Source organism: Littorina saxatilis, linkage group LG8, assembly GCF_037325665.1.
Source record: "Littorina saxatilis isolate snail1 linkage group LG8, US_GU_Lsax_2.0, whole genome shotgun sequence".
Classification (NCBI taxonomy): domain Eukaryota; kingdom Metazoa; phylum Mollusca; class Gastropoda; order Littorinimorpha; family Littorinidae; genus Littorina; species Littorina saxatilis.
Genome location: NC_090252.1, coordinates 24,451,025 through 24,474,532, shown reverse-complemented (window position 1 = coordinate 24,474,532; position 23,508 = coordinate 24,451,025). Strand labels below are relative to the sequence as shown.

The window sequence follows — 23,508 nt, the reverse complement described above, 5'->3', positions numbered from 1 at the left end:
CTGACCCAGACTTCTTCTTCCCTGCCTGCATAACGTGAGAAGAGAATATCAGGTGGTGAATAAAACCGGTGCAGTAAAGTAGAATAATGTTACTGACCCAGACTTCTTCTTCCCTGCCTGCATAATGTGAGAAGAGAATATCAGGTGGTGAATAAAACCGGTGCAGTAAAGTAGAATAATGTTACTGACCCAGACTTCTTCACCCCTGCCTGCATAACGTGAGAAGAGAATATCAGGTGGTGAATAAAACCGGTGCAGTAAAGTAGAATAATGTTACTGACCCAGACTTCTTCTTCCCTGCCTGCATAACGTGAGAAGAGAATATCAGGTGGTGAATAAAACCGGTGCAGTAAAGTAGAATAATGTTACTGACCCAGACTTCTTCACCCCTGCCTGCATAACGTGAGAAGAGAATATCAGGTGGTGAATAAAACCGGTGCAGTAAAGTAGAATAATGTTACTGACCCAGACTTCTTCTTCCCTGCCTGCATAACGTGAGAAGAGAATATCAGGTGGTGAATAAAACCGGTGCAGTAAAGTAGAATAATGTTCCCAGACTTCTTCACCCCTGCATACATAATGTGAGAAGAGAATATCAGGTGGTGAATAAAACCGGCGCAGTAAAGTAGAATAATGTTAAACAATTCACAAAGTTTGGGTCATGAAACAAAGAGCTTATAAAGGTAGAAACAAATTATAACAAAAACAGCAGCTAACACAGATGGAAGAACAGTGCCATTACTGTTAAATTTATGAAGTGACTTAAGTTAAAATTACATAGAGAACTAGCTAGCACAAAAACAAGTGATGTCTTAAAGAAAGAGAAACCAAATGTTTTGGGCAGAGATTGCATTCACTGATAAAAATCTGCATGTACCAGAAATTCAATAAGCAAGATCGACTTGTACCGACCAGTTGGAATGTAATTTCACAGGTTACCCATATTATAAGATGTTTGATGGGTTGTTGACAGACCAGCTTTTTTGTCTGTCCGAGGGGGAGCATATCGTCTTTTGTTTCATATTTATTGACCAAGGCCGAAGGCCGCGGTCAATAAATATGAAACAAAAGTCAATATGCCCCCCCCCCCCCCCCCCCGAGGACCGACAAAAAAGCTGGTCTGTCAACAAACAACCAAACATCGTTTTTGTCATCATTTTGGTAGTGAGAAAATAAGTGCACAATCAACCCAGGGAGCCATGCTTTGAAACACGGGTTCCGTGCTGATAACCACACGAGTCCCGGTTTGATAACCACTGGCAATCAACGATAGCCGTGGAGCGAGGATTATCAGAATGAGCTGGCGTGTGAAAGCAACTTTGTGTTTTTGAGTTCACTAAATGTTGGGATGAATATGTCAGGTTTGAGGATGCACAGTTCTATCCTGTTGGTTCATCTCGGTATTCCACCCCTCGGCTTTCTGTTGTAAATATTAAGCCGAGTGATCGAATGTGGAAGCTACGTTTGGTCAAAGGTCACAGAAGATTTGCGTCGTGCAGCGAAGGAAAGAATCGTGATCTTGTTTCCGACTCAGTACCTCTTTGTTTTTCATTAGACCTGTCATTCTGCTTGCTCGGCTTTGTTAGATGTTTGCATATCTTGTTGCTATTTTCTTTGCTTTTATTATTGTTTCTTATTTGTGCTTTGTTTATCGATACAACGTCTTGTGCACGGGTCAAAATGTGTGTGTCAGGGGTCGTTTTACTTGAACTTGACGTTCGTGTTTCTCCGAACGTCTGTGGATCGAAACACAGATACTCGCACTCCATGACTCTGAAAGAAGACAAAACATATCGTTAGGTTTCATTTGTTTTTGATGAATGTATGACCTTTCATGAAGTAGTTTTTGTTGTTGTTTACTTTTGCCAGTTTGTCAGTTCGCTTTTGGAACTTTGCAAAGCAGTGTCGTGTCGTCTGTTTAGGTCTGGGGAAACACCAATGAAAAGAGCCGAAGAATCCCGGAGCGTTTCTATTAGGTTTGCTTTAGATTATCCATGTATAACCTGCTTCCTGCTACTATGGTAACCGGGGATTTATTGCCTGGGGAACATGAGATTTATTTCCCAGGTGCTTGTGAATAAAAACTCGTGAAAATGATGACAATAATTATTATCATGTGATCACTTGATTTAGCTGGTGGGCTTGAGAGACTCAGTGTTTTTTTGTGAGAGTAAAGATATGTTCCTGTAATTGTAAAGAGATGCCAGTTTTGGAAACACAGCACTGTCATCGGGTAAACAGGGAGGCGAAGAAAAATGTCGAAGACTCATACAAAGACAGGCTTTGTGACACATGCCACAAAATAAATTCAAACTGGAAAAAGATATCAGAATAACACACAAACATGCACACACATACACACACACAGAACCAATTGATAACAAAACTTGAATGCAGAAAAAGTGATCCCCTGTTAGTATTACATGTACTATGAAGTGACAGACAAACAGTCCACCAGTTAACCCTTTTGCACCCAAGTAGGCCCAATACCTACAAGCTTGAGCTTCCGTATTATCAGATCCCTAAAACATCCGCTGTGTTTAATGCTACCTATGACACATATCTGTTTCCATTTCTACTAGCGTCTGCAATGTTTGAGCATAAATCATAATTTCGGCAATCACGCAGTAGTTACTTTGCTATGATTTTGTTCAAGTTTGAAATTGACAGACTTACTTTTCATGCATAGGGGATGCATGGGTGAAATAAAAATAAGATGATGATCATTTAATTTTTTTCGGTTTATTTCTTTTGAAGACATGAAAGCCCTAAACTTCTTATGCTTACCTTTGCGTTCTTGGCATGCGCCAGAGACGCAGACCGCTGAGCCCAGAGATCCTGAGCTCCTCTAGTCAGCACACTTTCCTCAACATCTTCTGCGATGGTCGGCTGCTTGGAGGGCGAGGTGTTGCGACTGCCTTTCCCACCTTTGCCCTTGACCTTGGGGTGAATGAAGATGTGGTTCAGTTTCTCCTCCTCCTCCTTCTTCACGTTGTGAATTTTCTTGTACGTGCGTTTCTGCGGGCGACCGTAATCAAACTTGTTGTGCAAAATATAGTCAACTTTCGGCTTCTCCGGCTCCTCACTCTCTCGACCCGTGCTTCTCTGTGACACGTCTCTCTGCTCGTAGCGGTCAGGGTCTTCCGCGGCTGGGTCATAGTCCTCAGCGTAGTAGACCCCTCCTCTGTCGTCATAGTTACCATTGTAGTCCTGCTGATAGGCATCTTCGTTGTAGCCACGAGGTTCCGTCATGTAGAAGCCGTCTTGCGGTGCCGCGTTGGAACCAACGTAGCCTTGCTGTGGTGGAGGGCTGTTTCTTTCCATGTACTGCCCTTGACGCTGATCTTGGAAACGTGGGTCCGGCTCAGGGGCGTACTGCTGGGGTTGGTACGACTGCGGGGGAGGCTGCGTTTCCTGGGCATGGTACCCCCCTTGCTGGGGACGGGGAGGGGGTGGGGCTTGTCGAGCGAGGCGTGGATTACCTCCCCTCACTGGTGGTGGTCCATACTGCTGCGGTTCCTGTTCTGCGTACTCATAGTATCCATCCTGGCCATTGGGGTCCACGTAACCCTGCCTCTGTGGGTTAGCAAAGCCTTGTCGCTGAGGCTCTGCATAACCGCCTTGTGTGTCTGCATAGTCACCTTGTGTGTCTGCATAGCCTTGTCTTTGTGGGTCTGCATAACCCTCCTGTGGGTTACCATACCCTTGTCTCTGAGGGTCTCCATGGGTCACTGGTGGGTTTGCATACCTCTGCCTTTGAGGGTTAGCGTATGCTTGTCTCTGAGGCTCTGCATAGCCAGTTTCTGGGTTTGCATAGCCTTGCCGAGGGGTATCACCATAGCCCTGCCTTTGGGGGTCAACATACCCCTGCCTGTCGTTGTCAACATACCCCTGCCTGCCATTGTCAGCATAGCCCTGTCTTTGGGGGCCAGCGTACCCCTGCCTCTGATTGTCAGCGTACCCATGCCTCTGAACATCAGCGTACCTCTGAGGGTCTTCATAGTCCTGCATCTGAGGATCATTGGCGAAACCCTGCTGAGGCTGGGCGTACCCATGCCTCATGTTGTTGCCGTAGGCTTGCCGCTGCGGGGGGAAGTTGCCGCGGCCAGGGGGAGGGGCCGGGGGGTCTCCCCACTGCGTGTTCTGCATGTTGTACTGCAGCTGCTGCTGTTCGTACAGGTCGATAGAGTTGCGGTGTCGGTTCAGGCGCTCGCTGTCGAGCTCCACGTCCTCCGGGAAGTTGAGGGAGTCCTTGAAATCCTCGCTCTCAGGTCGCAAAGGGAGCCTGGGGATCACAGTATCCTCCGAGTTGCGCTGCAAGTTGCTGACTCGGTCCTTTAGCTGCTGCTGGTAGCTGCTCTCTCTCTCCAGGTCCTCTTCGTCGGCTGGGTCGTAGGACGGCCCTGAAGGCAGAGTCAGGCTTCTCACGGGCTGAGCGGGTGGGAGGTTCACGCTCACCGGCTGGGCGGATTCGCTTTTGGTTTTGATCACGTACTGTCTCTGAGGTGGTTGCTGCTGCTGCTGTGCTGGGCGGCTGTAGTTGGCAATCTCCTCTCTGTCTTCGTAGCGATCCTGGTCATCTTCGTAACGCACCTGCTTGAACGGTTTTCTGGTTGCTCTGCTGTCTGCACCTGGCCCGCGTTCCATCATGTTCACTGCATGCTCGTCAAGGCCACGGTAGGTGGGGTGATCTGCGTTGGGGTCTTCATCGTCGTGGTTGTCGATGCGAGAACTCACAAACCTGCACAAATATATATATAGCAATATATATATGTGAGTAAGATTATTTTGTACTCATTTTTTTTCTCCATTTTCATTTTCACATTTTTTCTGAGTTTGATATTGATATGCTGGTAATTTACATTAGAACAATGTACCGGCATACACTGAGTGAATTACCACATAGACGCTAACATATTGACTTAGATGCACACAGACACACACTGACAGATCGACACACAGACAGACAGACAGACATACACACCCATCCACCTACACACACAACCGTACACACACCCATTCATATACATGTATTTCATTTGTCCAGCTTCTTTCTAGCAAATTTGATACAATCGGTGTATTTCAGACATGGCTTGATTGGTTGGTTAAAACTGAGTGACCAGTTTCTGTGAAAAACCCCGGTTAGTATTGTTAAAGAAATACTGGTTTTGATCATGGCTATGGGTCCAGTGATCACACACACGCATCTATCTCTTTTAGTCTGGACAAACCCCTCGAAGATTTTGTTCCAAATCATAACTGCACAAAGCAAAATTCTCAGAATTTGCTCAATGCTATTCATTTTTGTCTGGACTTGCAACCCCTCTCTGAAAGTTACAGCCACAAGAAGCGGCCGGCCTCCTTGCATACAGTGGAACCCCTCCTTCACAACCCATGATCTAAGAGTAAGACATCCTCATTTTGAAGAATTGCTTTTCCAAATGTTCTGTTCACAATGTCTAAAAATTTACCACAATTTTGAGACTCCCTCCCTTGAAAGAAGTTGTTCTTAAAAGGGGTGGTACGTACGACCCATTGCATTGAAATGTTAAAAATCTAGACAATTAGGCGACCACCTTCCAAGTCCATACAAAACCCACATCAGTATACAAATGTAGAATAAATAGAATAAAGACAACATTGAACATTGTTCTAAAGGAACTGGCCTACACATACAAGATTGATAAACATATCCACTGTGCGGAATTGAATTATGGAAAATTCAGGCTGAAGTGGGCTTCATACTTTACCCTTGTGGAACAGCATTTATTATTTTAATTGTTTGTATATTGTATTGAATATGTTTTTATTCGTCACATCCACTCTATTATTATGTGACTTCTAAAGTTCTATGCATAGCATGACAAAATGTAAAATTGCCTGAATAAAACACATTTGAAGAAAAAAACAACAACAAAAAACAACATTATTCCTTACCTGTACTCATCCTCCTCTTCTGGTGTGAAGGTTGGAGATTCCACATAAACCTTGTTGACCGACACCGGTGGGTCTTGCTCCCTGGGCTTCTTGAGGATGGAGGCTGGCGTGGCCCGAGCGCTGTTTGAAACAGAAGAACTGGCCCCGACAGTCAGTGCTGGCCCCTGCTCCTCCCTAAGCGGAGTGTTGTGAGCACTAAGGGGCGTGGGGCTGGGTCCGACTTGCGGTAGGGGCTCAATGTTGCTTCTGTCGGTGTCAGGGTCTCCTGCCTGGGTAGAGGACTCGGAGTCTACACTACCGGCTCTGCTGTTCGGTTTTGACCTCTGCTGGGGTTCTAAGCTGTCTGCTCTGCGCTCAGACTTCGGTGTCTGTCTTGGTTCTAAACTGTCTGCTCTGCGCTCAGACTTCGGTGTCTGTCTTGGTTCTAAACTGTCTGCGCACCGATTTGAATCAGCACGAGACTGGGGTGGAGGGTCGACCCCCCTCCCTCCTTCGATGGGAGGGGGTCCTTCCGATCTTCTGGGGTCGTCCTCGTCTTCTGGTGAGGCTTCTCTGGTCTGGTTGAGACCGGTTTGGGGTTGTCCTGCCTTTGAAGACCGGTCTGTTGGGATTTCCAGAGAGTCCACAGGACCAGGCGAGTATGAGTTTTTAGGAGTCGGAGTAGTGGAATCTGCACCAGACTCGTTCACAGGAGAGGCTTCAGTTTCTTTGGCGTCTTGGGCTCTCAGTCGAGCAGCCTGGTTCACGCTCCAAGACTGATCTTTAAGAATGTTTAGCGTCGCCCTTTCACCATGCTCACCATGTAGGGCGAGCCTGACTGCAGAGCGACGTCCAACAGGCTTGTCTTTCAGGCGGCGGGCAGCGTACGGGGTCACGAACCTCTGGTGGTCGGGGTTGGTCAAGTCCGGGGAGGGGGCGGCTGGTCCATGAAGAACGATGGGGTGAGCGACGGGGGCGGTGCCAACTCGAACACCAGCAGCAGGGAGTGCAGCAGAAGCAGTAGGAACACCAGGTGAGGGAGGGGGGTGGGGGTATTGTTTCGATACACCTCGCTGACCAGCGCTGTTGCCACTGTTACGACCATCGACCCGACGATCGGGGCTGGGTACTGGGGTACTGTCACTGTCCCCCTCTTCGTCTACGTCATCCGTTCCTGTATCTTCTTCATCGTCGGCTTCTTCGCCATAATCCACCTCCGAGAGGATGAAAGATTTCCGGGATGTTGTGTCGACCAGGAGGGCAAGCTCTGAACTGGTAGAGTCAGTTTCGCTGGGAATGATCCGACTGATCGGTGTAACGGCTTGGCTGGGGTTGCCGCTTCTGCTTCCACGCCGGTTGTCTTCTCTGATGATAGTCTGTGAAATGGATCTGGCTGCTGGGATTGGTACAGGGTTCACAGGCGATTCCACTCTCGCTGTCAACTTTTGCGTCTCTGTCAGAGATGGATGTGCAGACTCTCCTGACTGATCTTCAAGACTATCCCTTTGGCGTGCAGAAACTTTTTCACGACTCTTGCCTCGTGCAGCTTTCACCACTCTGTCTCCAGAACTCTCTCCGTGCTTATCAGGCTGTGAGGCAGCCGCGTGCTTTGCACGTTTGGTGGAAGAACTGCGTGCAGAAGTGCGTGAGGGTGAGTTGTGCTCAGCGGTGGATTTTTCTCGCAGAAGTGCCAGCAGTGCAGGGTTGTCCGTCTCAGGGTGAATGGTGCCGTCGGAGTTGGTTCGATAGGTAGACAGAGGTTCACGAGCGCTCATGGTAGGTCAGGATCAGGTCGAGGGAAGACGCGCCTCACTGATGGAGGGTTGACCGCAGCCCTCATAGCCTGTAAGCAAAAAAATAATAAAATGTAATGATGATAGAATTCTGTTTTTTTACTCAGTGGAGAATGTTAACTTGGGAGTATAGCCTGAAAAACAAGCAAAATACATCCCACTCACACAATGAAAATAAAATAAGTAACCTGTAGGTCACATGAAAGAGTCAAATTTAAATGTTACAACAAAGTTTCTGCTTTATTTTTGACTGTGTTTTTTTTTTACAAATATATATTTTAAGCAAAAATCGACAGTTTATATTTTCAAAACAAGTAGGATTACCGGTTGACAAAGTAATTATTTTAGGCAGTCTGGTATTTTTGCCTAAAACTGAGTAAAATACCAAATATTTCCAAATAACGCAAACACTTGTAACGTATGCAGCATTTAAATGTTAATAGCCTTTCACTGAAGGTTTTCTGGTGTTAACAGTTGAAGAAAAAGAACACAGCCTGAACAGATGCCAAAGGCTAAAGCATAACAAGCGCCAGAATTAACCCTTTTAAGTACTTTAAGTACTTTCAGTTGGCCAGTACAAAAGGAGAACTTTGCCCTCAAGTTTTACCATTGCCAATAAATAGTCAAATTGAAAATGAAAATATAATCAGTCTAAAAATCTGTAACAAACTTAGAGTCGGTCAGTTGCATTTTTTGTTACTGCCTGATCTGGGCTGACATTTGGATTGCGTGCCATCAAGCAAACAGTACTGTGAGTGTATAACTAGATCAGTGTGTTTCAACTGCCAGACAATTGTGGTACATTAACTTACTATTCAATACTCCACAGTAAAGAAAAAGGCACGCCGTGATCAATAACAAAATTACAAAATGTTGTCAAATCTGGGTATACACACTCAAACCCCCCTTTTAAGACCTCCAAAAATCTGAGAAAATTCCTGGTCTTAAAAAGGAGGGAGTCTTAAAAGGGAGGTTCCACTGTATATGCGTGTGAAAGAGACAGCAGTTCCAAAGTAAATTAAATGCCAGGTATTCGGCGAGCAGAACAGTAGCCCCTTTCGTGCCATTAGTCACAAAGAGTAGAAAGGCTTAAAAGGAGGGAGCCAGTTAGGACCCATTCAACGGTATCGGGTCTACACTGAATGACTGGCACTTGCTTCCAGCTGGGTAACACTAGGTGTGTAAATTATTCAGTCAGGTATAGAAATCAAGAAAGGATCAATTAACAGCAGGAATTAATACGACTTCTTGCAGTTATTGAGAGCTACTGGGTAACAGTAACACAAGTGTGTACTGTACAACAAGACACATACACTCTCTTTGAATCCGTGAATAGTGGCTCATTATTATGCTAAAGCTTGTTAAAATGGGTGGGGGGTGGGGGTGGAGAGGGTGTGTATGTCTGTGTGTACATGTTTATGTGTGTGGAGGATATATGTTTGCCACTGGTTCTCCTTGCATTTTAAACTTCATGACCCTCAAGAAAGACAGGTGTACACAAAATGAAATCACTATGAACAACGGTATATTTTCAGATACACCTCAGCTATACCTCTCAGCTGACTTATGTTTTGTACAAATACTCCTGGCAATTAAGTGCTAATGCATGTATAACCCCCAACACTGTTGGTGTAACGTCTTGACCTTCATGTGGTGTGGGGATAACCACCTTTTCATTAGCTACAAGGCAAACATGCTAGAGGGCCTATTACTAAAAGTGCTCAATACTTAGGTTGTAATAAAGTCATGGTAATGATTAAGTCAACCCCAAACAACCTTCCTTTAAGTTTTGAGTTCTCTCTTTGCAACAATGACTTTATTACACTGAAGTACTATAGCAGCGCTGAAAATTCTGATGCTGAAAGCATGTGCCAGCTGCAGCTATAGTGTTCCAAACTTACAAAGCTACATTGCACATAAAAGCATGATTTTAAACATGCAATTAGACCTAATTTCTATGCGAATCAATAACAAAACTGATCAAGCAAAACATGAAAGCTTATCAAAAGATCAATATTCCCTTTTGTTCAGTGCATAAAGAAGCTTAGGGCACCCGACATAATCAAATAAAACAAACACACATACCTAGTGAAGGAAAACAGAGTGAAGCTGCCAGTGGCAACACAGAAACACAGAAACAAAATCAATCCTGTCTGGTCAGAAGGGCCGTTCGAGCAGAGTTCACAGAAACAATACTGCCTAGCACAACCAGTTGAATGCTAAACAGCAGAATAAAAGGCGGGTTCCCTGGGGACCTATCAATGCCCGTATATCTCTCAGCATTTATAGGGGCCGCTGGATTAGACTTATGGCACGCACATATAGGGGTTATTATTGTGGTGTGGGATACAAGTACAAGTCTGCCTTGACTTACACTTTATTATGCTTTGTTCGCTGTTGTTCTCACAGTGTGGGCATTGTTGCTTTCCTGTCTCTTATTATATTGTTGTAAGTATTAGGTTTCTCTGAAGGTTTCTCTGGAGGTTTCTCTGGAGTAATTCTGAGTGTGTGTGTGTGTGTGTGTGTGTGTGTATGTGTGTGTGTGTGTATGTGTGTGTGAGTGGTTTGTGCAAATGTGTGTAAACTGTATGTGTGTGTGTTTGTGTGCATGCAAACACATTGACAATGTAGTGTGAATGTTCACAAACTTTCATCAAAGTTCTTACTGATCCTTATAATAGTCAAATGTCATGACATTAAATTAATCGTTCCTTTCTTCCATCTTTGTCTAATCAGATTATATCCTGGTGAATTTCATGTAGGTGTGGCAATTGTTTATTATACTTATTGTGCACATCGTCATCACGAAAAAACCTGCACTCAAAATTATCCCCCCGGCCGGCCACCCCAACACACACACACACACACACACACCAGCAATAATTATTACAAAGCAAGAGGCGAATTAGCCTTCAAGGCTCACGTAAGAAATCGACAAACAGTAACACAAACTCAATCACTTCGTTACACATACACACACACACACACAGTAAGCGGCATAGGTGACACTGTGCAAGAAAGCGAGACACTAGATCTAGATCTGAATGGCCGATTTCGAAGAAAAAACTAGTCTCGGCCCGCTCAAAATAACAATGACCGAGCCTATTCCTTTGCGTGACGTCTAACCCTCTTACGTCATAATGTGACGTCTTCAAATGTTGTGACGTCTTCAAATGTTAAAGTTTCTACCACAGACATACATACATACGCACGCACGCACGCACGCACAGACAGACAAAAGTTAGCATCGCATAGGCTACACTAATTACGTGAGCCAACCAGTCAATGTCCGCTTTAACCTAATAATTCAATGGAACGAATTTTCTTGAACTTTACAAACTAATTCCCCTTTGGCACTGGCACATACCACAGCATTACATTGAGGTTCAACACTAGGACAGGCAACTTCACTTAATTGCCTGGATAGTTTCCACTTGAGGTGTTGGCAACCAGCCACTCGATCAGTGACTATGATCTGCCTGACCAAAACAATGAAATCTTTTCACATGGGAGTGCCCTTTTCTTTGCGGAGACATGCAAAGGTAAACTGGCAGGTATATAATGTATTGGTCATGCAAAAATGAAAAACTAGATAAAAGGTAACTATCTCGCATCCACATAATATATATATATAGCTACGAAAAAGTCAATAATTTCAGTTGCTCTTAGTCTCAGACATTGAAACAGACAAACACAACACACAACACAACACACGCATGCAGACAAACACACACACCAACAAAATCCCACACAAATGTGAATAATTATGTAGTTTTACATTTACAAGAGTTAAAAAGCAAACTGTAAGACATTTACAAAATTAAAAACAAACAAACAACAACAGCAACTATGACAGCAATGAAACATATATATACTGTTCAAAAAAAGAAACGCATAGTTGCTACTTGCCAAATTTGTTTTATTTTTCGAAAAAATTAACAGAAAATCCAATATTTAGATTATTTGTTTGAAATTTGGTATGGACACAGTTGAATGCACACACAGTTCATTTGCATCTTCAAATCAATCAGTCAATCAATACGATTGGGTGCCGAGGCTGTCAAGTCAGTAGGGGGTGTGACTGCCTTGAGCAGCAACAACTGCCCGGCACCTTCTGGGCATGGACTGGATCAGATGCCGGATATCTTGCTGTGGGATGGTGTCCCACTCCTCCTGAAGTGTCTGCAATAGATCGCGGTGATTTGCCGGCGCTTCTTCTCGCCTGCGCACACGTCTGTCCAATTCATCCCAGAGGTGTTCTATCGGGTTCATGTCTGGCGACATGGATGGCCAGGGAAGCACCTGGACATGGTGGTCGGTGAGTAACTGGGTGGTGAGTAGTGCTGTGTGCGGGCGAGCGTTGTCCTGCTGGAATATGGCATCCTGGTCAGCCAGAAGAGGAAGGGCGTGTGGGCGCAGAATTTCCTCCACGTATCGCTGGGCAGTTATGCGCCCTTGGACGTGCACCAGGGTGCTCCTTCCAGCGGTATTGATCGCCCCCCACACCATGACGCCTCCACCACCATGAACGGGTGCCTCATCCACACAGTTGGGCGCGTAACGTTCGTTTACTCTCCGGTAGACCCTCCTCCGACCATCATGTCGCTGGAGCAGGAAGTAGGACTCGTCGCTGAACCACACGTGTCTCCAGTGATTCCGGACGGTCCAGCGAAGGTGCTGGTTGCCCCACTGCACTCGGTTCTGGCGATGGCGGCGGGTGAGGACAGCTCCTCTGTGAGGTCTGCGAGCTCTCAAACCAGCTTCATGCAGGCGGTTCCGCACGGTCTGGTCCGATAATCGGTGTGGCCCGGGGAGAGCCTGGACAGAAGATGAGGCCGACAGGAAACGATTCCGGAGGTGGCGGAGCCGTATGAAGCGGTCGTGAGCAGCAGTTGTCGCCCTTGGTCTTCCCGCTCGTGGCAAGTCAGCAACGGAGCCAGTGCAGGCTTGAAACCTGACCCACAGTCTACTGATGGTGCTCTGGGACACGTGGAAGTGCCTGGCGATTGCACTTTGACTTTGGCCTGCTTGTAAACGACCCAATGCAATTTGGCGGTCTTCTCTGCTCAATCGGGCCATCTTTCGTCGCTGAATAGTCGTCTGATTTCTTTGTGGCGAACAATCCGCTTTTATGGGTTTTGGAAGACATGGTGAGAGCTCAATATTCCCCGAGTTTCACGAGATTACACTGAAGCATGACGAGTGGTCATGCCAAATGAGCAATTTTGACATTGTAGCCACTGATAACGCATGCGTCACGTGCAGAGCTCACTTGTGGCAATGGACGAAAGGTCGACGACCAGATAAACATTTTCTGCAGTTTGGTGGATATCCTTGTAGCCATATAACTAAATTATCCAAATATTACAAGCTATGCGTTTCTTTTTTTGAACAGTATGACCCACCATCAACAATAATGAAAATACACACATCACTTAAAAACCAAATTAGTAAATGCCCCATGCACAAATTTGAAGGCTCTGCATTTGCAAAATCAAGTCTATAAAGAATAAGAAGAGAAAGGATCTTTATTTGCCAAAAACCACTAACCCGCCCTAATCATAACCAATAGAGCACATCACACCAATCATTCCCTGTACTAACCCAGGACACACCACAAAGCAAACTGTTGTTGGAGCCATCCAGAAGAAAGTAAACTATCACTCAGTCTTATCTTTCACTGGGAGTTATTGGATACCACGAAAATCCTAGTCAATCTCTTATTCATACATTTTACCAACACTAAGTGCCCCAGCTGTCTCTGGGCAACGCAAAGACTTGAGGAGATTATAGACATCTCAGCTACAATAAGAGTGAGTGACAGTACTGCATGGCACAAGAACATGACCATTCATGGTTGATATAGCAGTCTCATATATATCTGTCGGTTTACTCTGATATTGGCTGTAAAACATGTGTGACCTCAAACCAATCTGACTGACTAATGAAGTTTAACATCCTCTATATAATGGGAACAGGTATTAGTAAGACACTGAGAATATGGTATGATATTTTGGGTTGAACAAACCCACTGAGGCAGGCAGTATCATCAACGTATGGAGATATGATCATAATGATAGGTGGTGTGAGATGATGAATGCATGCTTGTGTTTTCCAAGCCCTGAGACTTTCGCTGCGGGCTTGGGATCTATATTGTGCGCATGTGTGCACACAAGGAACGTTAGGACAATTAAAAGAGTCTGCACAATGTTGACCCTTGGAAATAAATGTATCGCCGAAAGGACAGAAAACATAATGTGATACATGTATGTATACTTCATCATGGGATCATATGTACGGCCTGCGCCAGGCTAGATAAACCTTTTGCCTGCTATTTGTTTGATTATATCTAACATCTTGTGTCAAGCGTGCACATGCATGTACCATAAAAATACTAAGTGTACAATCTATAAACTTCAGATGGCACTGGTCATTCGTCTTACCTACCAAAACCATCCTCAAAGTACCAAAATTTAAACTGGAAACGTACGGAAAGACATCCTTGAAGTATCAGGCCCCTTCTGTTTGGAATTCACTGCCCGCTGACCTTCGCAGTTGCTCTTCCCTATCTCAGTTCAAATCAAAACTAAAAACACACCTTTTCCGCAAACATTTAAGTACTGTGAAATACATTTTCAAGCCTGGTCTATTCCTGATGATCACTTTTGTCCACTGTACTGTACATAGTTTTTCACGTATATATGTTTTGCGCGCGCGTGATTGCATATGTTTGTGATAATGTATTATTGTGCAATTTGTTTTATGTAGTGCGTGTGTGTGCCCGTGCGTGTGTTTGTGATGTTTTATAGAGCGATGTGTTATTCTTTGACATGTGTGTGATTGCACGTTAAATAATGTTATGTTGTTGTAGTATTTTGATTGTACAGCGCCTTGAGCAGGGTTAAACCCTGGATACATGCGCTATATAAATATTATGCATCATTATTATTATTAACCTTCACCCGACCGGGTTATCGACTGCACACGAAAAACATTGTGGGGCCGTGCGGACCCATGCTTCTCAAAGAAGGAAAAATATGCATACCCTTCCGTAGACTCATGCTTTTCAAAGAAGCAAAAACGTGCATCCCCTTCCGTAGATGGTTAAATTTCCGCGAGAAGTAATTAAATCAAATTATTAATTTAATCATTACCGTGCGGTCTAAAGCTTCTCAAAAAAGGAAAAACGTGAATACCCTTCTGTAGACATCGTGGGGCCGTGTGGACCCACATTGTTATGTATTAATTTCGCTCCACGCGACTTGCTTATTAACTCCAAAATTAAACAGATCGTAGAAAATGATGTTTAGAGCCAATACCTGAAGGTTTGTAACTTCTCTTCCTAATTCTAATGTAAGTTCCTTCAGTTTAAAAAAACATGGGTCCGCACGGCCCCACAATGTCTTCCGTGTGTAGTCTAAATTTGACCTTTGTTTTTTTAATTACTTCTCGCTGAAATTTAATGATCTTTTAGGATGTAACCGAGTGCCGTAACACTACGATCACCTCGGGAGGCGAAGTGCAATCAAACAGGATTGAAAATGTTAGGGCTAATTTCTTAGCCCTATAAAAACTGTTATGCAAACCCGAAGGTTTCCATGAACATACAGTCAATCGGAAACCACCAGACCCCATCACAAACAGAATTCCACAATCCACCGGTGTTGACTTAAAGGCCAACAACACGGGTGCAGAGTCTGCTGCGAAAGGAGCGGTAGCCTCCCCTGTCACAAGGACATAAGAGCTTTTTAGGTGTCTAAGGCATACTTAAAAGCTCATAAAAAAATTCCAACTGGTTTAAGAGATATTTGCAATTAAACACCCTTCTGGGTCCACACGGACCCACGACGACCGGCGAAGGTTAAACACAATCAACAATAAACACACACAAAAACACAATCAACAATAAACACACACACAAAAAGTTAAAATCTTATTTTTAGGAACTGTAAGTGTTAGCATTTATAATATATAAGGGAAAGAACGTGTTCACCTTTGGACAGACCATTTATAAGGGGGAAGTGTTTGCGGTTATGTTGAACTTCAGCGTACGTTGTAAATTCATGAACTTTTTTCTACTGCAATCTATTCTAAGCCTCTAATTTTGAAGATCTCGCTCTTGTGAGCATAAAAAGTCATTTTAGTTTCAATTCAAGTAATGGGGTTAAGATGGGGTTTGAAAGGAAAACGTCAACACAAACCAGGAAGGGAGACAATTATGCAACTATTTTCCTGGATTAAATGACCAAATTAATTAATAGACTTTTTCGGTATCTGAGCAGCTCTCGCGAGACACACTCTTTGTTATGCTTTGAACATCGCGAGAACTTCGAACTTTGGCTTGTGCAGCTCGCACGAGATCGCTGACGTACCGCATGCTTTGCTATGCTCTGAAGTTTGCGAGAGATTACGAGAGCTTGGAATATCGATAGGGTCTATTAGTACATGTATTATGCTAAATTTTGGGGCTCAATCATTCAATTAATTTAACAAGAATGATTCTTTTCTTTGAAATAATTATAAGTGATCTGTACCGAAAGTAAATAAAAACTGCCACTGGTCCCTGGATTGTGAGCTGTGAATTTAGAACGCTTAAGTTCAACATGACGATTTTTACTACTTTTTTATACGGCTAAGGCTACACGCACTTCAAGTTCAAGTGTATAGAGGATCGATAGGACTGACAATGAAAAGCTCTGTGACAACTCTAAGCCAATAAAATCCACCCTTACAACTACAAGTCGTCAGGAAGTGACCAATGAAAGTCAATCTGATGTATTGACTTCCGCCATTTTTTTTCGGAGTGTATATATGGCTGGCAATAATGCTCCCTCACATAGTACACAACCACTTCTAGGTCGATACAGACTCTAAGTGTGTTCAAACTCTGATAATAAACTGCCGTGTAGCATCAGTTTTCGAGTGTGTGATTGTTTTTGTGTTTGTTTGTCCCTAACATACTTTGATACTATATGAATCAAAGTGAAGCGTTTCTTCCCAAAACGGCGTTGAAAACTGTTGTTGCGGTTCACTGATCTTTAATGCATGCTCCAAGAATCTAATCTACATTACGTACAGTAAAGGCCGTGCAGCATCAGATTGTTTTGGTTTTTGAACTCTCTTATAATCAACTGCTCCAACCGTTCCTAGTCGTCGTCGGCTTCTGTGGCGCACCCGCCAACCACCAACCCAGGCGGGTTATCCAGATCCAGATACCGCAAATTAAGGAGTCGAATGGCAAATTCGCTTGGCGACCGGAAGTTCAAGTCAGAGTGTACAAAGGGGGAAGAATCTTATACATATATATACACTCGGAGTGCGTGTAGCAATGAGTGCGTTTTCATACACCCTGGACAAAATCAAAAGTATTCAAAGACTTACAAACTTGTACAAGAAATAAACGTTGATGAATCCACAGAAGATCAACGCAGACCAGTGATAATGTTCATTAGTTTTCTATACGCCAATGACAAAAACTAAACCGTACCAAGAGTGCTAGAAACCGTTGTACACACACATCACCTTCACCATCACATTGCGTTGTAGCTATTCCTGCCCAAACAGGCTACCATGTTGATTCCAAGTTCGGACTTTCATCCAAAAATCCACATAACTTCATAAGCTGAACAGAAATACTCACGATAGAACACTAGAACAGACAATGAGTGAAGCATCTGAAATCACGAAAAGAATTGAAGCCGAAAACTTACCGCAGAGGTAAACCGAAAAAGCCAAGAAGTTTCCTGAAATCGCTTCGGCACTTTTCAAACATCAAAATGTACTTCAGAGCGGAAGTTCTTCCCAGAATGCACTGTATTATTTACTCGTTGCTATGGCAGCGCGCGGCACGAGCGGGTCAGAGGACACACACCCACACGGTGCGTCAAAACAAAGCGTGGAATGTGTGTTTTCAGCAGGTCATTTTGTCTGTGTTTAGAATAATGTTCGATTACTGAATAAAAAAGTTACGCTTGCAGTCTCCCCGCGTTCAATGAAACCGGCACACAAGAACAGAAACGAGGTTTTTACGTGTGCGTCGCAAGAGTAAGGACTACAACTCTTTCCGTTCTCTGCAGATAAATTGGCAGCAGTTGCTTCCCTTTAAAATGAGAAGCAATGAAACAGCGTAAAAGGCAATTGTCTTTCTTCTGGCCACGTAAACTCTCATGGACAGTGCGGCAAGTACGTCGGTCCAGCTATGCAATGTGTACATTTTTTTGCGAAATTAATGTCATAACTGACGCCTATGACAACCTGCGAAATGACATCAGCAACAGGGGCGGACGAGGAGGGGGGGGGGGGGGGGGGGGGGGGGGGGTGGGGGGGTGGGGGGGTGGGGGTTCTGGGGTTTCCAGACCCCCCCCCCCCCACCCAGCCCAAAAATAAAAATATTTTTGTGTGTTTTTTTGGGTTGAGTTTCAATTTTTGGAGTATTAATCAGTGACAAAATCTGCTGCCTGAAACTGGTAATGATCATCCTCAGAATGCACCAGATTGCACCATTTTGCATCCTTTTTTTCAAACTTTTCCGGGGGGGCATGCCCCCGGACCCACCTAGCAAGCTAGGCGCTTTGCGCCGTCGGCTCGGCGCTTCGCGCCTTCACACCCGTATCTTCACAATATACTTTTGGAACCCCCCCCCCCCCCCCATAAAATAAACTGATCCGCCCCTGAGCAATCAATTCCATTAAAGTCTGCACAAGAACTGGACTATCCTTACCGAATTATGACTTTATTCAGTTATTCTGCAGAAAAACAGAAATGCTGGAGAAAAACTGTTTGTTTCTGCAGCATTTCTGCATAATGTCATCTTTCGCGAGAGCAACGTTTTTTTCTGCAGTAAAACAGTTTTACTGCAGTAAAATTGAAATCAAGAATGCTGCAGTAAAACGGTGATGTTGTTTTACTGGAGAAAAACTGTTTACACTTTTTCTTCAGCATTTTAGCATTATTCAGTTATTCTGCAGAAAAACAGAAATGCTGGACAAAAACTGTCTTTTCTGCAGAATTTCTGCATAATGTCATCTTTCGCCGAAGCAACGTTTTTTTCTGAAGCAAAACATTTTACTGCAGTAAAATTGAAATCAAGAATGCTGCAGTAAAAACGGTGCTGTTGTTTTACTGCAGAAAACCTGTTTACACTTTTTCTGCAGCATTTTGTACTGGCTCATTATAATGTTGGAGCGCGCGAGCCCCCCTCTGTCGAGAGATGGACTCATCCAGAATTACCAATAGTTGTGCGTGACACGAATGTATTTTGTCTGTCTGACTATCCCAGGGGGCGACGAATACAAACGCTACTTTACAAGGTCGGTCGTTTTTCTCCTAAACAACTGTCAGACTATTCTGAAAAAAAAAATGTAATCGCAATAATGCTTCAGAAAACCAAGTAAACATTATGCTTCAGAAAAACTGTTTTACTGCAGTAAAAAACGTTGCTTCGGCGAAAGATGACATTATGCAGAAATGCTGCAGAAAAGACAGTTTTTCTCCAGCATTTCGGTTTTTCTCCAGAATAACTGAATAATGTCATAATCCACCAAGAGCCAGTACAAAATGCTGCAGAAAAAATGTAAACAGGTTTTCTGCAGTAAAACAACAGCACCGTTTTACTGCAGCATTCTTGATTTCAATTTTACTGCAGTAAAATGTTTTGCTGCAGAAAAAAACGCTGCTTCGGCGAAAGATGACATTATGCAGAAATGCTGCAGAAAAGAACGGTTTTTCTCCCGCATTTGTCTTTTCTGCAGAATAACTGAATAAAGTCATAATCCGCTAAGGATACTGGCCGCATGCTGTTTTTTGTATGTTTGGTGTGTCAGTCATGCTCTTCTCGGTACGAACGCGGCATAATGACTGATCTGTGGTGACCTTCGGTTTACATGAGGAAATCTTTCTCCTCTTTTTTCCCCGGCCAGAAGTGAATGAAATATCAGGCTCACGCCGGGTCGTAGGGCCTATCAGATTTTTTTCACACCGTGCTGCCGATTCTCTCTCTCTCTCTCTCTCTCTCTCTCTCTCTCTCTCTCTCACACACACACACACACGTGCGCGCGCACACACACACACACACACACAGACTCTCTCACACACACACATACACACACACACACACGCACACACGGTACTACACACACTGTGTGCCGTTCGTATATCCCAGCATTACATTTTCAAAACTGCCGACGGATCGAGTCAAGTAATTTTTGTTTAAACGACTACATGTTTAGAAAGTCAGTCATCTGGGTTATCAACTGCGCTGTCGTGGAACCGTCAGTACCAGTAGCAGAGTTCTTTCTGATAACATCAGCTGCTTGGCTGAATATTGGCGCAGGGCCTCACATCCACGTCGGACCACAGGCGAAGGTGTCGTCCACTGGACTACTACTATCAGTCTTTCTGTGATAGTAGTAGTCCAGTGGACGACACCTTCGCCTGTGGTCGGACATCGGACATATGAGGATATGTTTTTCAAATGTCCTATACATGTTTCATGCAGGACTGAGGACAAATGTCCTATTGTTTTTGTCACAAAGTGGTCAATGTCCGATTATTCTATCATTTGATCCGGACATCGTCAGTACTTCTCAATTTACAGTAGTTTGAAATTGAATGCTAATTTATCGATGTATTGCGAAGCGATGTGTAGCAGACGAAATTAGACACTTTGTGCCTCTAGTACCAAAGAGTTTCCAATGCTCACAACTCGGAATGTTCGAAGCCAGTTGAGAGTTGCCTCCCTTCGCGCTTTCCCCGAAAATGCCGCCTAAACGAAAACTGATCCCAGAAAAGGGACAGAAGAAATTACACTTCAAGTCCCTTCCCTCATTATCTGTCAGTAGCACGGAAACTGAGCTTCCTCCAGCCCCAGAGCAGTTAGAGCCCGACCGCCCAGGTGAGAATGTCGATCGCGATAGTCAAACATCGGAGCCGAAGATAGAAACGTCTACTCCCTCACCCCCACGCGTAACTTCGTCTCAAGCTTGATGCGTGTGTACCTGGAGGGGCCAAAGGATGACATTCACAAGTCACAGTGGGTGGTGAAGGTTGTTGAAAAGTGGACATCCACGAGGAAGCGAATGCTGTTCAGCAAAAGAAAGGAACCTGCACAGTAGTTGAAGTTCAGAGACAGAAACACTGCACTGACTCGATGTAATTTATTTTATATTTTCTGTTACCTTTTTGCCAAGAAAAGTATTTTTGTTCTTTTACCCTCGTGCCAAGAAACTAGTCAAGTTTAATTATATTTACGTTTTGTTACAGGAAAAAAAATGTCCTATTGATTTGTTTTTGTTCAGGACAAATGTCCTATGATCACTTTTACATTGGCCAGGACATTTGTCCTATACTACCTCTCATGGATGTGAGGCCCTGTTGGCGGTCGCCCGATCGCCCCCGGCGGGTTCAAATCGCGTCGGGCGGATTCGAAATTCCTCTGAAATCGCTCGCCGGGCGGGTTCAAATTTTGCTGAAGCACAACGAAGTCGTTAGGCAACGTAGTTAATCGGAACGGCCGGCGAACAAATATCTCTGGCGGGCGATCTCAAAATCTGTCACTTCTCTACTGCCCACTCACCCCCCCCCCCCCCTCCACTTTGAGAAGAACTCAGTCAGGACATAGACCATTTATCCTGGACCGCCAGCTAGCTCTCTCTCCGCTCTTTCTCTCTATTACAGTTCAGACGCGGTCCAGTCCAGACTCCCTTATTTTTAAGGAAGGGAGAACTTGAGCCCCTGTCAGTCACTCCAGAACACGCGTTCGGAATGCACGATAAGCGCGCGTGCTTGATACGGTCAGTTAAACACCTCCCTCGGCCTTTGGAAATTTGACACTGAGAGCCGAAGGCGCAGCTCTGCCCAGTCCATAACTGATAAAACAAGAGGCACATACAATACACGGGGGTAGAGGAGACGAAATAGGTGAACAAGAATAATCAGATATGTAATAGTTTTACTGCATTATAACAAACATTTAGTGTTAATGCTGCTACATTTAAATTAAAGCCATGGTTTTTTTAAGGTGTTGTTCTTTGAGCAGTCGCTGTTATTCAGAATAGTCCGGCGCCTGTGGGTGGACATGAATTGCGAAAGCTGTTCCGAGAAAGGTTTAAAAATATTTATCAATTTTAAAAGGAATATAAAAAGGAAAAACATCAATCTACATACAAGTAAAGGCTGTAGTTATCTGTCTGTCGTGAAAAAGGTCAATGTATTCAATGTTTTCTTTACACACTGGGTGTAAATGAGAATTCATACATCTCAGCAACTTTTCAGTAAATGCGATACATGCAGATACACACACGAAATCAGCGGCAGCATGAACGAAAAGCCGAATTTCGATCACAATTTCGAAGTTATAATTGAAAACAATGAGAGTTTGAAAGGAATGAGCTCTGTTTGAAAGAAATAATTATAGACTGCTCAGTTATTTTGCTTTCGTTGGTAAACATTTTCACACACGACAAAACTAAATCCAAGAAGTAGTGTTTAGAAGCCGATCCTACACTGGGGGGTACAGGTAGCTTCCTACAAAGCTCACCTAAGCAATAAAGCTCCCCCACCCCCTCCCAGTGCAGGGGATATGCATGCTTCCTGTTTCTAAGTGCGGGTAGACAATCAGACTAGTGTCGGAAAAAGCGGGTTATAGTTCCTGCATCGCCACGACACCTGGGGTGTTGGTGTACCTTCTCACAATGTCTTTAGTCAAGTTATTACTTTCGGAAAGATAGCATCTAGGCTTATTACCCTGCCAAATTGTCTGAACAGCGAGGCGATGTGTTTGCAGAATTAGTGACACTCTCATGCAAGGATAAACATGGGGTTGTTTTATTCTTAACTTGACATCGCTAAGTTTTAATGCTTTTTTTGTTGTATCGTGATACAACTCATACAAACACGGAAGACATTTAAAGCATAATCTCAGTGTCAGAAGCACGTGCACGCACTAAAGACACGCTCCTCGATACTGTTGTAATTTAAAGTCATACCCCTATCCCGTCCTCATTTACCTCCTCGAATTTTGTGGGGGTATTCTTTACTTTGTCTTACATTCCTACTAAGGGTATAAGCCATTTTATGACCTTGACAGAACATGAAAAACCATTCCTTTCTAGATGTACATATGTATAGGTGTAGGCTTTAAGTGTGAGCTTAGCTTGTTGTGTTGTCACACATGTTTATATTGTACTATACATGCCACCCTGTATTTTCAGATTAAAATCTTGTTTAAACCAAAGGCACGCACGCACACACGCACACGCAATCAACCCCCCATCATTAACAACGCCTACACAGCTTGGTTTTGCTGAGGTTCTGGCCTGGTGGTTTGGAGCCTGTATCGATACTGAGCTAGCCATTTGTTTTGGGTTGGTGTGTGAGTTCAGGTGTTTTATGTGTTTTGTTTGCACTGGTGTGTTGTTGTTGTTTTTAAACATGTCTTCATTTCCTTGACAGTTTATTGTGATTTAGAAGTTGATGGATATCATGTTTTCCATTTTTAGTTCATGCTTGCACAGGATTTACGTAAAGCTCCGTAAGTCTATTGACGTTTCACCATGTTTGATTTCTCACTTGTTTTGCTGTCTGTCTCTCCCCCCTCTCTCTCTCTTTCTCTCTCTCTCTCTCCCTCTGTTTCTCTCTCTCTCTCTTTCTCTCTCTCTCTCTCCCTCTGTTTCTCTCTCTCTCTGTCTCTGTCTCTCTCTCTCTCTTTCTGTCTCTCTCTCTCCCTCTGTCTCTTTCTCTCTCTGCCTCTCTCTCCGTCTCTCTGTCTCTCTCTGTGTCTCTCTCTCTCTCTCTGTGAGTG

At 44.1% G+C, this 23,508-nt stretch overlaps 1 protein-coding gene across 1 annotated transcript in view; it reads right to left on the bottom strand.

The window, feature by feature from the left end:
• Positions 1 to 17,496, bottom strand: part of LOC138973106 (uncharacterized) — a 28,029-nt gene extending 10,533 nt beyond the window's left edge. Inside the window, exons 1-3 of the mRNA XM_070345767.1 lie at positions 17,420 to 17,496; positions 5,938 to 7,759; positions 2,788 to 4,741 (exon numbers count right to left, since the gene is read on the bottom strand). Of these exons, the coding sequence (XP_070201868.1) occupies positions 2,788 to 4,741; positions 5,938 to 7,691 (3,708 nt within the window). The 5' untranslated portion in view covers positions 7,692 to 7,759; positions 17,420 to 17,496. The remainder of the gene's footprint in view (positions 1 to 2,787; positions 4,742 to 5,937; positions 7,760 to 17,419) is intronic.
• Positions 17,497 to 23,508: the final 6,012 nt, after the last annotated feature.